The sequence below is a fragment of the Scyliorhinus canicula genome, chromosome 12 (assembly GCF_902713615.1).
Source record: "Scyliorhinus canicula chromosome 12, sScyCan1.1, whole genome shotgun sequence".
In the NCBI taxonomy this organism is placed as follows: Eukaryota; Metazoa; Chordata; class Chondrichthyes; order Carcharhiniformes; family Scyliorhinidae; genus Scyliorhinus; species Scyliorhinus canicula.
In genome coordinates this window covers 99477621-99493426 of record NC_052157.1, presented here as the reverse complement: position 1 = coordinate 99493426, position 15806 = coordinate 99477621, and the positions used below count along the sequence as shown (strand labels likewise).

The 15806-nt window shown below is 42.2% G+C and overlaps 1 protein-coding gene across 7 annotated transcripts in view; it reads right to left on the bottom strand.

The window, feature by feature from the left end:
- The window catches only part of LOC119974568 (protein CASP-like), a 794954-nt gene that overhangs the window by 608842 nt on the left and 170306 nt on the right, over positions 1-15806 (bottom strand). For all 7 annotated transcript variants that reach the window (XM_038813568.1, XM_038813572.1, XM_038813571.1 and 4 more), the window contains exon 2: positions 10420-10530. In XM_038813568.1, coding sequence (XP_038669496.1) covers positions 10420-10530 — 111 coding nt within the window. The remainder of the gene's footprint in view (positions 1-10419; positions 10531-15806) is intronic.

The window sequence follows — 15806 nt, the reverse complement described above, 5'->3', positions numbered from 1 at the left end:
ATGGAATGCATCCCAGAGTGCTAAAAGAGATGGCTAGGGAAATTGCAGATGCACTAGTGATGATTTACCAAATTTCACTAAACTCTGGGGTGGTCCCGGTGGATTGGAAATGAGCAAACGTGACACCATTGTTTAAAAAAGGAGGTAGGCAGAGAGCAGGTAATTATAGGCCAGTGAGCTTAACTTGGGTAGTAGGGAAGATGCTGGAATCTATCTTCAAGGAAGACATAGCGAGGCATCTGGATAGAAATTGTCCCATTGGGAAGACGCAGCATGGTTCATAAAGGGCAGGTCGTGCCTAACTAATTTAGTGGAATTTTTGAAGACATTACCAGTGCAGTAGAGAACGGGGAGCCAATGGATGTGGTATATCTGGATTTCCAGAAAGCCTTTAACAAGGTGCCACACAAAAGGTTGCTGCATAAGATAAAGATGCATGGCATTAAGGGTAAAGTAGTAGCATGGATAGAGGATTAGTTAATTAATAGAAAGTAAAGAGTGGTGTAGCCATCTAAGATGGACACTGGGCTACAAAATGGAGAACTGCTAAGGCTGCAGGGAAAAACAGTTTTAGTGAGGACAAGCAGCTTGCAGAAGACTAATTTGCATTCTGCACGTACAGAAACCAGTTTCTGGCCAGGTGCAGAGTTTCAGCCAAAGCTGCAAATGGAAAACAGATCTGCATAGTAATGAGGTGATCCAGATCCAGACCCCGCACAATAGAAACATTTAAGTATCAATGGATACTTTTCCGTAGACGCCCAGACAGAATGGCGCCACAGCAACCAACACAAAGCCGTAGGGACCGCCCCACCCATCGAAGAACGACCCTCAGATTGGGGGGTTTGGAAGATATCGATTGGGAGAGGCCCAATCGATACCTGGCAGGTGAAAGAACCGCCCCAAGGGGGCACGGACTTCAAGGACCTATAAGAGTAGGTCCCACACATGGTTCGGTCTGCTTGCTCCGGCCCAAGTCTGTTGTTTGCAGACTTGTTACATCGCATCCTGACTCCAGTTTCATCACCAGCTGTTGAGCCTCAGCCATCGAACTGTAAGTGCCAATACAACGATCGCTACGTGATCCAGACCTTGCTAGATCTTGACAACTTTACGAATCAGAAAGTTGCAGACCAAGAACGGGACGAAGGCCTTGTACCCTGACCTTGCCTGTTCCTGTCTAGATAAGTATTTAGTTGTTTTGTATTAGAAGTAAGTTTAGCGTATGCATGTGTATTTATTATATTTGTTATAATAAACACCAATCGTTTGGACTTACTAATCGGTGTACGGATTTATTACTTTGAACCTGACCTTGATATACTGGTGACGGTGTCTCAATACGGCACCTGGCGACTCCGAGCATAACTACACATACAGAGCCATAGCAGTGTTAAGCACACGGCCTTTAAACGGAGGCGTGTTAATCACACTCCAGTAAAACGAGCAACAGTGGGGATTAATGGGTGTTTCTCTGGTTGGCAATCAGTAGCTAGTGGTGTCCCTCTGGGATCCGTATTGGGCCCACAATTGTTCACACTTTACAAAGATGATTTGGAGTTGGGGACCAAGGGCAATGTGTCCAAGTTTGCAGATGACACTAAGATGAGTGGTAAAGCGAAAAGTGCAGAGGATACTGGAAGTCTGCAGAGGGATTTGAATAGGTTAAGTGAATGGGCTAGGGTCTGGCAGATGGAATACAATGTTGACAAATGTGAGGTTATCCATTTTGGGAGGAATAACAGCAAACGGGATTATTATTTAAATGATAAAATATTAAAGCATGCTGCTGTGCAGAGAGACCTGGGTGTGCTAGTGCACGAGTCACAGAAAGTTGGTTTACAGGTGCAACAGGTGATTAAGAAGGCAAATGGAATTTTATCCTTCATTGCTAGAGGGATGGAGTTTAAGACTAGGAAGGTTATGCTGCAATTGTATACGGTGTTAATGAGGCCACACCTGGAGTATTGTGTTCAGTTTTGGTCTCCTTACTTGAAAAGGACGTACTGGCACTGGAGGGTGTGCAGAGGAGATACACTAGATTAATCTAGTTACTGAAATGCATCTTGTAGATGGTACACATCCTGTAGATGGTACACCAATGAAGGTGGTCATTGTGCAATCATCAGCAAGCATCCCCACTTCTGACCTTATGATGGAAAGAGCTGAAGATGGTTGGGCCTAGAACACTATGTTGCTAGTCATGCTTATAGCATGCTAATAGCAGCCACTTTTTTTTAAAGTGGCAATCCCCAGAGGTACCATCTCATTACACAGTGATGTTTTCTGTGAAACTGTAAATGGATGGAAATTGAAGTGCCCGAAAGTAATCTACCATATTACCAAAACCACGAGATTAGTATGTGAATAAGTTTAATACCTTAAGACTTTTAGCAGCAATGAAACTTACTCAGCAATTCTTTGCAAAAAATTGGTTTATATCTCATTTATTTTAATGCAAAACAGCAACACCAACTTTAAATACAACTAATACAATCATTTCATTCATTACATTCAGTGTATTCAGCCTTCAGTGAATTCAGTTTCAATCGGGACAATGAATGTTAGAGACAGAATAACCAAAATCTGAATGGAGTCTTGAAATAAGAGAAAGCTTAGGTGATGTTGAATGCCATGTTATCAAAGCTTTAACTGTTTTAAAAAACCATCACCAAAACAAATCAACTGTTCATTTGTTTTTTTCAGTTTTAAGCTCTTACTGTGCACAAATTAATTGCTTACATTTGCTGACATAATAGTGACTGCAACTCAAAAGCAATTAATTAGCTCTGAAGTGTATCTGAGGATGTGCAACGCATATTTAAACAAATACACGTTCATTTTAAAATTAAAAATGATCTGAGCACCCAGATTACCGTGGTTTTTAATTTGGCTGCTTGTTTTCTCATATGTTGCCCATCCCTTATATAACGTGATAACTTTACGTCGAGTTCTCATTTGTTATGTGCCTATTTCTGTATAGTTTCTGTGCTCAGTGAAAAGACAACTATTACCACACCTCACACCCATTATGCTCTCAGCAAAGACTATTAATTCAATCATCATAACTATAGATTTAAATTGAAATATAATATGCTGACTGAATCGGTTTAGCTGACTAAAGAGAGAAGCAGTACGGTAGCCTTGTGGATAGCACAATCGCTTCACAGCTCCAGGGTCCCAGGTTCGATTCCGGCTTGGGTCACTGTCTGTGCGGAGTCTGCACATCCTCCCCGTGTGTGTGTGGGTTTCCTCCGGGTACTCCGGTTTCCTCCCACAGTCCAAAGATGTGCGGGTTAGGTGGATTGGCCATGATAAATTGCCCTTAGTGTCCAAAATTGCCCTTAGTGTTGGGTGGGGTTACTGGGTAATGGGGATAGGGTGGAGGTGTTGACCTTGGATAGGGGGTAGGGTGCTCTTTCCAAGAGCCGGTACAGACTCGATGGGCCGAATGGCCTCCTTCTGCACTGTAAATTCTATGTAATCTATGAAAAGAGTTATTAATTACGAATACTGTATTGTCGGTTCTTTTAATAGGAAGGCTATGGTTTTGTGGTCTGTACAACACTGTTATGCTGATCGGGAAATGTCACAACTCTTCACGCTACACAGAATCCATATCATTGCTGTGTTTAAAAGCTTGGCTTTTTATCAAAATCAATGCAATATCACAGAACTTTCCATTCCCAGTGGTGTGCTCCTTCACTTACAATAAGAAGCAAAGTTCCACAGAGGAAGTGTTTTACCAAAAAAAGGGTCAAATCAAGCCACATAGAGCTTCCCTTTCACAATCCCGATACAACTCCCCTCCGATCCATTTGATCTCATATGTAACTTCTAATTCCAATTCACCCTGTAATTCCTCAGATCCATCCAATCTCAATTGTACCATCTGTTTCCATTCACCCTCTAGCTCAGGGGTGGGCAAACTTTTCCGTGCAAGGGCCACATTCAGAAATTCACAATTCACAAAGGGCCGCATAGTATATTAAGTAGAATAATTACTTCACCCGGTTATGATTCTGGGCGCCTCATATAGAACACAGAACAGTACAGCACAGAACAGTACAGCACAGAACAGGCCCTTCGGCCCTCGACGTTGTGCCGAGCAATGATCACCCTACTCAAGTCAACGTATCCACCCTATACCAGTAAGTAACCCAACAGCCCCCCCTCATTAACCTTAAAAAAAAATTTATTTTTTTTTTTTTATTTTTTTTTTAAATAATTTTTTTTTTTTTTTTTTTTTTTAATGACTTGGTGGGCCGCAGAAATACCTTTGGCGGGCCGCATGCGGCCCGCGGGCCGTAGTTTGCCCACCCCTGCTCTAGCTTTACTCCATTGATCCTGTTTCATCTTTCACATAGCTTTCCCATTCATCCTCCCAACAGACTTCTATTCTGCCCAATATGTATAATGTCTCTTCACTCTTTAACATTCCGTCTCTGAACAGTTACCTCCTTATTTTTCAATCTTGTTTCTACTGATACGATTAAATGCTGATAAGCTACTGAACTGAGACACATTGTGCCTGAATCAGGACTTCAGCAAAGTTTACAGGGGATTTCCAAATCCTCATGCTCCAGCATATTTAAACATTCACCCTGCAATTCAATCGAAGTAGAATGATACACAACTTGACACACATATTTTACGAGGAAATGATTTGATTTCTCCAATACCCTACTGACTCCAGGTGCAAGCAGGCAATGCGTTAACTGTATTTAGCGTGTTGAACATTAAAATTTCAATGACTGGGAAATATTTTGGGCCGGGATCAGGAATTCTAGATAATGGAATTAAATGCAAAGTAGTTTCATACAACATAATTCTGTACAAGTATTAAGCGGATGTTTTCTTCTATATTTTCTTTCATCGTAACCACAACCAGAACATATTCTCACATTTTACTTAGTATATGTTTCTTTTAAATAGTGCCACTTTAACCACAATCCAAAGGGCTAATTACTTGCTAGGTAGGGAACTCGGAGATACATTGATGCCACAGCCCTACCGTTATTCTTCCCTTTGCATCACAACAGTTACACTCCCAATGTTTGGCACTTCAGAAGTCTTCAATCTGAAGTGGTTTTTCTTCTTTGGGGGGATGGTTTTACTCATGTTGGTTCATTACTGTTCCCCATCAGTGCATGTAAAATGGGCACAAGCTCTTTATAGACCAGGCCAAATACACGTTTGTTTCAGCCATCCCCAATTTCACCCATTATTTCCTGTCTTGCTCCATTCTGCATCACAACAGTCTTTCCAGAAAGCTGCTTCATCACGGCTGTGATGCAGCCAGTGAAGAAGCACTATTTGAGGAGAAAGCTCTGCTGCAACTTACAAAATCTAATAACTGGATTTGTTTAGTACAATGGCAATAATGTACTGGAGGTTCAGCTGGAAGGGTGAAAATGCATACCTACTATCACAAGAACAGGAAAACAGGCTTGATGCCCTCCTCAGCAACGAATTACCAAGAAGCAGGTGAGTACGGGTTGGTTTAGCTCAGTGGGCTAGACAGCTGGTTTGCAACGCAGAACAAGGCCAGAAGCGCGGATTTAATTCCCGTACCAGCTTACCCGAACAGGCGCCGGAATGTGGCGACTAGGGGCTTTTCACAGTAACTTCATACTTGTGACAATAAAAGATCATTATTATTTAACAACACCTTGCATTTATATTTGAAGAAAAACCTTTTTATCAAGAGGGTGGTGATGGTCTGGAACGCACTGCCTTCGAGGATGGTAGAGGTGGATTGCCTCACATTCTTTAAAAAGTACCTGGATGGGCACTTGGCACATCTTAACATTTAATGTTATGGGCCAAATGCAGGCAAATGGAATTAGGTAGGCGGGTCAGGTGCCTTTCATGTGGCGGGACAGCCTCGTTGGGCCGAAGGGCCTTTTCTGCACATTATTTTTCTGTGATTCTGAGATTATTCTGATTCTATAAACAACAAGATGATGATTTACAGGAGCATAAAACAAAATTGACACCAAGCCATACAAGGAGATATTAGGAGGATAAGCGATCAAATGTTAGGTCACAAATATAGGTTTTAAGAACAGTCTTAAAGAAGGAGTTAAGGGACAGAACGTTTTAGGGAGTGGATGGGTTTAGGGCCCAGGAGGCTGAAGGCATGGCCACCAAAGGGAGAGTGATTCAAATCAAGGATGCACACGAGGCCAAAATTGAAAAACACAGGAGATTTCAAATTTACCCATGGATATTTCATTACTTTAATGGCACTATATAAATATAAGTTGTTGTCGTAGTGGAAGGTGGCTATTTATTGGTCAGAAATGGTGCAAGTCCAAAGAAGGAAAATTTCAAAATCGGCAGAAAGCTACCTTGCAGAGTGCCCTTGTCCACTCTCCTATCCCAGGGGGATTCAGTTGGTACATATACAATCTAGTGTAGTACTAAAATATAAAAATCAGAGGTCAAACCCTGCTTTGCACTCCAATTAGTTTTTGTCGCCTTGGGTGTAATAAGAACATAAGAACAGAACATAAGAACTAGGAGCAGGAGTAGGCCATCTGGCCCCTCGAGCCTGCTCCGCCATTCAATGAGATCATGGCTGATCTTTTGTGGACTCAGCTCCACTTTCCGGCCTGAACACCATAACCCTTAATCCTTTTATTCGTCAAAAAACTGTCTATCTTTATCTTTAAAACATTTAATGAAGGAGCCTCTACTGCTTCACTGGGCAAGAAATTCCATAGGTTCACAACCCTTTGGGTGAAGAAGTTCCTCCTAAACCCAGTCCTAAATCTACTTCCCCTTATTTTGAGGCTATGCCCCCTAGTTCTGCTTTCACCCACCAGTGGAAACAACCTGCCCTCATCTATCCTATCTATTCCCGTCATAATTTTATATGTTTCTATAAGATCCCCCCAAATCCTTCTAAATTCCAACGAGAACAGTCCCAGTCTATTCAACCTCTCCTTGTAATCCAACCCCTTCAGCTCTGGGATTAACCTAGTGAATCTCATCTGCACACCCTCCAGTGCCAGTATGTCCTTTCTCAAGTAAGGAGACCAAAACTGAACACAATACTCCAGGTGTGGCCTCACTAACACCTTATACAATTGCAGCATAACCTCCCTAGTCTTAAACTCCATCCCTCTGGCAATGAAGGACAAAATTCCAATCGCCTTCTTAATCACCTGTTGCACCTGTAAACCAACTTTTTGCGACTCATGCGACTAGCACACCCAGGTCTCTCTGCACAGCAGCATGCTTTAATATTTTATCATTTAAATAATAATCCCATTTGCTGTTATTCCTACCAAAATGGATAACCTCACATTTGTCAACATGGTATTCCATCTGCCAGACCATAGCCCAAATCCCTCTGCAGACTTCCAGTATACTCTGCACTTTTCGCTTTACCACTCATCTTAGTGTCGTCTGCAAACTTGGACACATTGCCCTTGGTCCCCAACTCCAAATCATTTATGTAAATTGTGAATAATTGTGGGCCCAACACTGATCCCTGAGGGACACCACTAGCTACAGATTGTCAACCAGAGAAACACCCATTAATCCCCACTCTTTGCTTTCTATTAATTAACCAATCCTCTATCTATGCTACTACTTTACCCTTAATGCCATGCATCTTTATCTTGTGCAGCAACCTTTTGTGTGGCACCCTATCAAAGGCTTTCTGGAAATCCAGATATACCACATCCATTGGCTCCCCGTTATCTACTGCACTGGTAATGTCCTCAAAAAATTCCACTAAATTAGTTAGGCATGATCTGCCCTTTATGAACCCATGCTGATTCTGCCCAATGGGACAATTTCTATCCAGATGCCTTGCTATGTCTTCCTTGATGATAGATTCCAGCATCTTCCCTACTACCGAAGTTAAGCTCACTGGCCTATAATTACCCGCTCTCTGCCTACCTCCTTTTTTAAACAATGGTGTCACGTTTGCTCATTTCCAATCCACCGGGACCACCCCAGAGTTTAGTGAAATTTGGTAAATCATCACGAGTGCATTTGCAATTTCCCTCTTTTAGCACTCTGAGATGCATTCCATCAGGGCCAGGAGACTTGTCTACCTTTAGCCCCATTAGCTTGCCCATCACTACCTCCTTAGTGATAACAATCCTCTCAAGGTCCTCACCTGTCATAGCCTCATTTCCATCAGTCACTGGCATGTTATTTGTGTCTTCCACTGTGAAGACCGACCCAAAAAACCTGTTCAGTTTCTCAGCCATTTCCTCATCTCCCATTATTAAAACTCCCTTCTCATCCTCTAAAGGACCAATATTTACCTTAGCCACTCTTTTTTGTTTCATATACTTGTAGAAACTTTTCCTATCTGTTTTTATATTCTGAGCAAGTTTACTCTCATACTCTTACTCTCCTTTATAGTTTTTTTTTAGCTTTCTGTTACCCCCTAAAGATTTCCCAGTCCTCTAGTCTCACACTAATCTTTGCCACTTTGTATGCTTTTACCTTCAATTTGATACTCTCCCTTATTTCCTTAGATATCCGCGGTCGGTTTTCTCTCTTTCTACCGTCCTTCCTTTTTGTTGGTATAAACCTTTGCTGAGCACTGTGAAAAATCGCTTGGAAGGTTCGCCACTGTTCCACCATAAAGTCATTGCTCCCAGTCTACCTTAGCTAGTTCTTCTCTCATCCCATTGTAATCTCCTTTGTTTAAACACAAAACACTAGTATTCACCTTCTCACCCTCCATCTGTATTTTAAATTCCACCCTATGGTGATCGCTCCTTCCGAGAGGATCCCTAACTATGAGATCATGAATCAATCCTGTCTCATTACACAGGACAAGATCTAAGACCGCTTGTTCCCTCGTAGGTTCCATTACATACTGTTCTAGGAAACTATCGCGAATACATTTTATAAACTCCTCAAGGCTGCCTTGACCGACCTGGTTAAACCAATCGACATGTAGATTAAAATCCCCCATGATAACTGCTGTACCATTTCTACATGCATCAGTTATTTCTTTGTTTATTGCCTGCCCCACCATCTCGTTACTATTTGGTGGCCTATAGACTACTCCTATCAGTGACTTTTTCGCCTTACTATTCCTGATTTCCACCCAAACCTTATCCTCCATAGCACCAATGTCATCCCTTACTATTGCCCGGATGTCATCCTTAAATAACAGAGCTACACCACCTCCCTTACCATCTACTCTGTCCTTCCGAATAGTTTGATACCCTTGGATATTTAACTCCCAGTCGGAACACATTGCCGGCGGAGGTGGTAGAGGGGGGCACACTAGCATCATTTAAGATGTATCTAGACAGATACATAATGGACAGGAAGCAGAGGGATACAGATCCTTAGAAAATAGGCAACAGTTTTAGATAGAGGATCTGGATCGGCGCAGGCTTGGAGGGCGGAAGGGCCTGTTCCTGTGCCGTAATTTTTCTTTGTTCTTTAGAGTACCCAATTCATTCTTTCCAATTAAGGGGCAATTTAGCACGCTCAATCACCTACCTTGCACATCTTTGGGTCGTGGAGGCAAAACCCACACAAACACAGGGAGAATGTGCAAACTCCACACGGACAGTGACCCAGAGCCAGGATCGAACCTGGGACCTCGGCGCCGTGAGGCAGCAGTGCTACCACTGCGCCACCGTGTTGCCCTGAAATATAGGACTTTTAAGAAGCTTGTTGGACTCCCCTGGCTTTATCATACTGGGAAAACAGTGAGGAAACACTCACCCTGGACCTTATTTTTATAACTATCCAGACGGAAAATACTTTATATGAACACTGTTGACAAACATGAGCAGTGCTTTAATATTCTTTGTCCTCCTCATAGTCTATCCCGCCACTCTGTCTAGATTCAGACATTATTATTTGTAAGAAGTATTTACATGAGCACTTGAAATGCCATTGCATACGAGGCTACGGATCATGTGCTGGAAAATTGGATTAGGATTAGTGCTTGATGGTCGGTGCGGATGTGATGGGCCTAAGGGCCTCATTCCATGCTGTGTAACTCTATGATTCTATGATTACAAATAGGTTCACACATTACAAATAGATACTTGCGAGGCCAGTGGAACAAACAGCTTGCTGTGATTTTAAACAAAAGAAACTGCAGACATTTGTGTCCGTTCTCAAGCTTCATTCTCACTGATGTAACTGATGACAGAAGTAATGAAACTGTAAGTGTAATGGGGAGCTATATAAAGCATACCAGGTGAGTCACAGAAATGTAGGCACCCTCAAAGGGGATGGTACTCTAAGCGTTGTTACATGAGATTTCCAGGCTTCTGGAGAATGGAAAAAGATTTACATTTCTGGGGACAGGAAACTGAGGCATCACCAAGTACCACCCATTCTCAGCTAGATCTGATAACCAAACCATTATTTCACCCAATTTCATACAACACACAGCACAGCTTTTCCATTACCCACCTCTGGTGTGTTCTTCTTAAATTCTCGACTTTCATCAATAAGTCGTTTTCTGGACTGTTCGCTCTCATCCTGTCTGTTGGCCAATACGGTAGCAGTGGCATCAAGTTCTCTCTGTAGAAAAAGGAAAAAAAGAGAAGTCAGGGAAAGAAACTGGTACTGGCACAGGAGGAGGCTCTCTGTAGGACCAATAACTAAGCATTTCTTGGAAAAGAAGGAGTGCAAGTCACTAATAAGTGACAAAGCCCAAAAGGCTGATTCCAGATTCATACGGAGATTTAACTAATCTCAGCAGTTTGGCAGCAGAATCATCTGCGTGTTTCCCTAGTCGAGGGAAGGGAGGAAATCTGTCAGTATTGCCAGTCCTGTTCCAGTGACTCCTGTGGATGTATGAATGATGGTGGGGGTCGGGTCAGCTTGATGGTGATGACATCCACCTTTAAAGCTTGAATATGGTCCAACATCAGGACAATAATCTTTATTGTCACAAGTAGACTTACATTAACACTGCAATGAAGTTACTGTGAAAAGCCCCTAGTCGCCACGTTCCGGCGCCTGTTTGGGTACACTGAGGGAGAATTCAGAATGGCTAAATTACCTAACAGCAATTTATGATGAACCAGAGGAAACCCTCACAGACACATGGAGAAATCCACACAGTCACTCAAGGTCAGAATTGAACCCTGGTCTGTGGCACTGTAAGGCAGCAGTTCAAAATACAGAATACAACAATCACAAAGAAAGATATCACACGCCCTTCAGATCACCTCTTCTAACAACTGGAACATGTCACAAAAATGTATCAGAAAATATTTTAAACTATTTGGAAAAGCAATGCAGTTATCCCCTGCAATGAATTACGTGCTGATGAATAACTAAACAAGATCGTCATTGATGAACTTTGCATGGAAATGAATGGAAACATTTGAATTTCTGTAACTGGTCTGCTGTTTCCAACAGAAGGCAAAGAAACAACCCGAAGTACTGAAACAGTAAAATATTCCATCCAATCTTCGATCTGCATTTTGTATCGCAAAGCAGCACATTCCTTCTGTCCTGTGCATCCAGCCACAGCTTGAACCTCAGCAGGCTGAGCACACATAACAATGCTAAATAAATGTCATAGAATCATAGAATTTAGTGCAGAAAGAGGCCATTCGGCCCATCAAGTCTGCACCGGCCCTTGGAAAGAGCACCCTATCTATCCCCACACCTCCACCCTATCCCCGGTAACCTCACCTAACCTATTTTGGACACTAAGGGCAATTTAGCTTGGCCAATCCACCTAACCTGCACATCTTTGGACTGAGGAAGGAAACCTGAGCACCCGGAGGAAACCCACGCAGACATGGGGAGAACGTGCAGACTGTGCACAGACAGTGAACCAAGCTGGGAATCGAACCTGGAACCCCGGAGCTGTAACGCAACTGTGCTTGCTACTGTGCCACCGTGCTTTAGCACAAATTGCTTCCTTCTCCTTCGGCCAGGGTGTGGAAACGTGTCTATTGCTCACCACAAAAGTAGAACTTGTGATATTAAGCAACATCTGGACTGATCACCCTCTCCCTCCAGCAGGCTGTCCACAGTGCAGGACAATTTCAGAACAACAGAAATAAACAAGAACAGTAGGAGATAAGAAAAACAAAGATAATGAGGAGGTATAAACAATAAGCAGTATGGAGAAGAGAAATCAAAGAAGTAGCGAAGAAAGCAACGAGAAACAAAATGGTTGATGAAATCAATCATAGAAATCATAAAATTTACAGTGCTCCGGTTTCCTTCCACAGTCCCGAAAGACATGCTCTTAGGTAATTTGGACATTCTGAATTCTCCCTCCGTGTACCGAAACAGGCGCCGGAATGTGGCAACGAGGGGCTTTTCACAGTAACTTCATTGCAGAGTTAATGTACGCCTACTTTTGACAATAAATATTATTATGAGGAGGCCATTCGGGCCATCAAGTCTATACCAGCCCCTGAAAGAGCACCCTTTCCAAGCCCACACCTCCACCCTATCCCCGTAATCCAGCAACCCACCGAACCTTTGGACACTACAGGGCAATTTAGTGTGTCCAATCCACTTAACCAGCAAATCTTTGGACTGTGGGAGGAAAACAGAACACCCGGAGCAAAACCACGCAGACATGGGGAGAGCGTGCAGACGCCGCACAGACAGTGACCCAAGCCGGGAATTTAACCTGGGTCCCTGGCTGTGAAGCAACAGTGCTAACCACTGTGCTACTGTGCCGGCTCACGGAACTAAAATAGGAGGAAGTGTTATGGACCAGGCTTTAGAGAACCCCAAAGTGTATTATGGAGTTCACGTGACCCACAACTTTTAATAGATTGTGGTATGGGGAGCACACGGCCCACTCTACAGGTGTGGAACAGCAGAAATGGAAAAGTATTTTTTAATGCAAAACAATGTTTATTCTATGAACTCAAGTTAACCTTTTTAAAACATACAGTGAACATCTTAGCAACCATTAAATCAAATACAACCCCCAAAGAATACAACACTAAGTAATCCTCAACAACTTCCCAAACAACATCCAGAAGACAAAAGAAAAACCTTTTAACAAAAGCACATCAGGTTTGCATGCACTACTGAAAACATTTATAATTCTGAATTCACCAAATGATCAAGAGATAGTCTTTTCATGGCAGAGAGATCAACAGTACACCTGCTGTGTCTGGCTTCAGTTCCAACACTAAAAACGTAACTAAAACACACCCTGCAGCAAACAGCCTAAAAGACAGCCCAGCTCCACCCACATTCTGACATAACTGATAAACACCCATTTCTGAAAGGTACATTTCTTAAACACACATTTCTTAAAGGTACTCTCACATGACACCACCCCCAAGAAAAAAAATAAACCATCAACTTCAAGATGGTTTCATTTTTCCTCTTTTCACTATCCTTTAAAAATGCACACAGTAAATATACTTTTTCGTTCCAAAAAAACAACACACGCAAACAGGTAGAATAATACAGTCCATTTTTTTTCCCGTTTGCCTTCCTCCAACTGAAATCCTTCTCGACTGACAGTCTCATTGAACAAGAAGGTCTCTGCACGATCCATCCATTCCTCTACGCCTCGGCATGTCTCTTTGAAGTCTGATGCCACATTTCGAATGCTCCCTGCCATTCTGGATGGTACGCAGTTGATTTAAATTGCTTTATTCCTACGCTATCCATAACTTCTTTGAATAACCTAGAGGTAAAATTTGATCCTTGATCTGATTGTATTTCTGTGGGTAGTCCATATCTACTAAAGAATTTAAGTAATTCCTCCACAATCTTTTTAGCTGTAATATTACGTACTGGAATGGCCTCTGGAAACCCAGTAGACACATCCATTATAGTCAAAAGATATTGATTCCCACTTTTCGTTTTAGGAAGCGGTCCTACACAATCAATTAGGACCATTGTAACAGGTTCCTCAAATGCTGGAATGGGTATTAAGGGCGCTGGTTTTATCACTTGACATGTGTGACATGATTGACAAAATTCAACTACATCTTTCTGTAGTCCAGGCCAATAAAAATGTTTCTGGATTTTAGCTCGAGTTTTCCTTATTCCCAAATGACCTCCCACTGGTACCTCATGTGCAACCCGCAACACCGCCTTTCTATTCCCTACCGGCAATACGACTTGATGAACTTCTGCCCACTTTTCATCCGCCTGCATATGTAAAGGTCTCCATTTTCTAATCAAGACATCACTTTTACGGTAATAACACTCTGGTATCCACTCAGATTCCTCTTCCATGTATGTTTTATGATCAATCCGTTTTATTTCAATATCTTTCTGTTGTAACTCCACCAATTTTCGTGAACTAAAAATATCTGCCACATCCTCCACCTGTTCTTGTTCTTTTTCAACCATCTGATCAAAAATTGTTTCTGATAATTGCACTTCACCTTTATCTTCACTCTCTGATTTCTCTTCTTGTCTTAACCTGTGACTTTGCGACCTTGTTACTACACAATCCGGAAAAATCCCAGGATATTCGCCCTTCAACACTTCAGTTGTCTGATTTTGCACTGGCTTATCACCCACAGTAGGTATCACTCCCACCTGCGAACCAGCTATATCATTACCCAAGATAAACTGTATTCCTGGACAAGATAGTTTCTCTATTACTCCAACTACCACTTCACCACTCTCCACTGGACTTTCCAACCTTACCTTATATAATGGAACACTACTCCTCTCACCCTGAATTCCACATATTACAACCTTTTCTGGCAACATTCTTCCCAAACTACATAACTCCTCATCTCTTACCATTAAAGATTGACTAGCTCCCATAGCTCTTAAAATTGTGACTTCTTTACCTGCTCCTCCTGATACACGAGTAAATTTTACCCACACAAGTAAATTCTTTAAAGAGATCTGGCACCTTCTTATGGTTTTGTGATAGGGAGGTCGTATCTCACTAACTTGATAAGAGTTTTTCGAAGAGGTCACAAAGATGATTGATGCAGGTAGGGCAGTGGATGTTGGCTATATGAACTTCAGTAAGGCCTTTGACAAGGTCCCTCATGGTAGACTGGTACAAAAGGTGATGTCACAGGGGATCAGAGGTGAGCTAGCAAGATGGATACAGAACTGGCTAGGTCATAGAAGGCAAAGAGTAGCAATGGAAGGGTGCTTTTCTAATTGGAGGGCTGTGACTAGTGGTGTTCCGCAGGGATAAGTGCTGGGACCTTTGCTGCTCGTAGTATATATAAATGATTTGGAGGAAAATGTAACTGGTCTGATTAGTAAGTTTGCAGATGACACAAAGGTTGGTGGAGTTGCAGATGGTGATGAGGACTGTCAGAGGATACAGCAGGATTGAGATTGTTTGGAGACTTCTTTTCTTATCTGAGGTACACTTTCCTTATCATCTCCTATCAGATCACCTTTACTTTAACCACTTGAGTATTTCTCATGTCCCCAGTTTCTATCCCTCACAGGCTGAAACTGATGTTGGAAACCAAGCTTTGATTTATGAACTAATTCACAATCATCTGCCATTTCTGCTGCTAACCTCGCAGATTTAACCCTCTGCTCTTCCACATGAGTTCTCACTACATTAGGAATTTAATTTTTAAATACCTCCAAAAGTATAATTTCTCTGAGAGCTTCATACGTTTGGTCTATTTTCAAAGCCCTTATCCACCTATCAAAATTACCCTGTTTGAGCCTTTCAAACTCCATGTATGTTTGACCAAATTCTTTCCTTAAATTTCTAAACCTTTGTCTGTAGGCTTCAGGCACTAGTTCATATGCACCCAAGATGGATTTTTTCACCTCCTCAGACGTCCCAGATACCTCCTCCGGTAGTGATGCAAACACTTTACTAGCCCTACCTTTCAGCTTTGTTTGAATCAGTAATA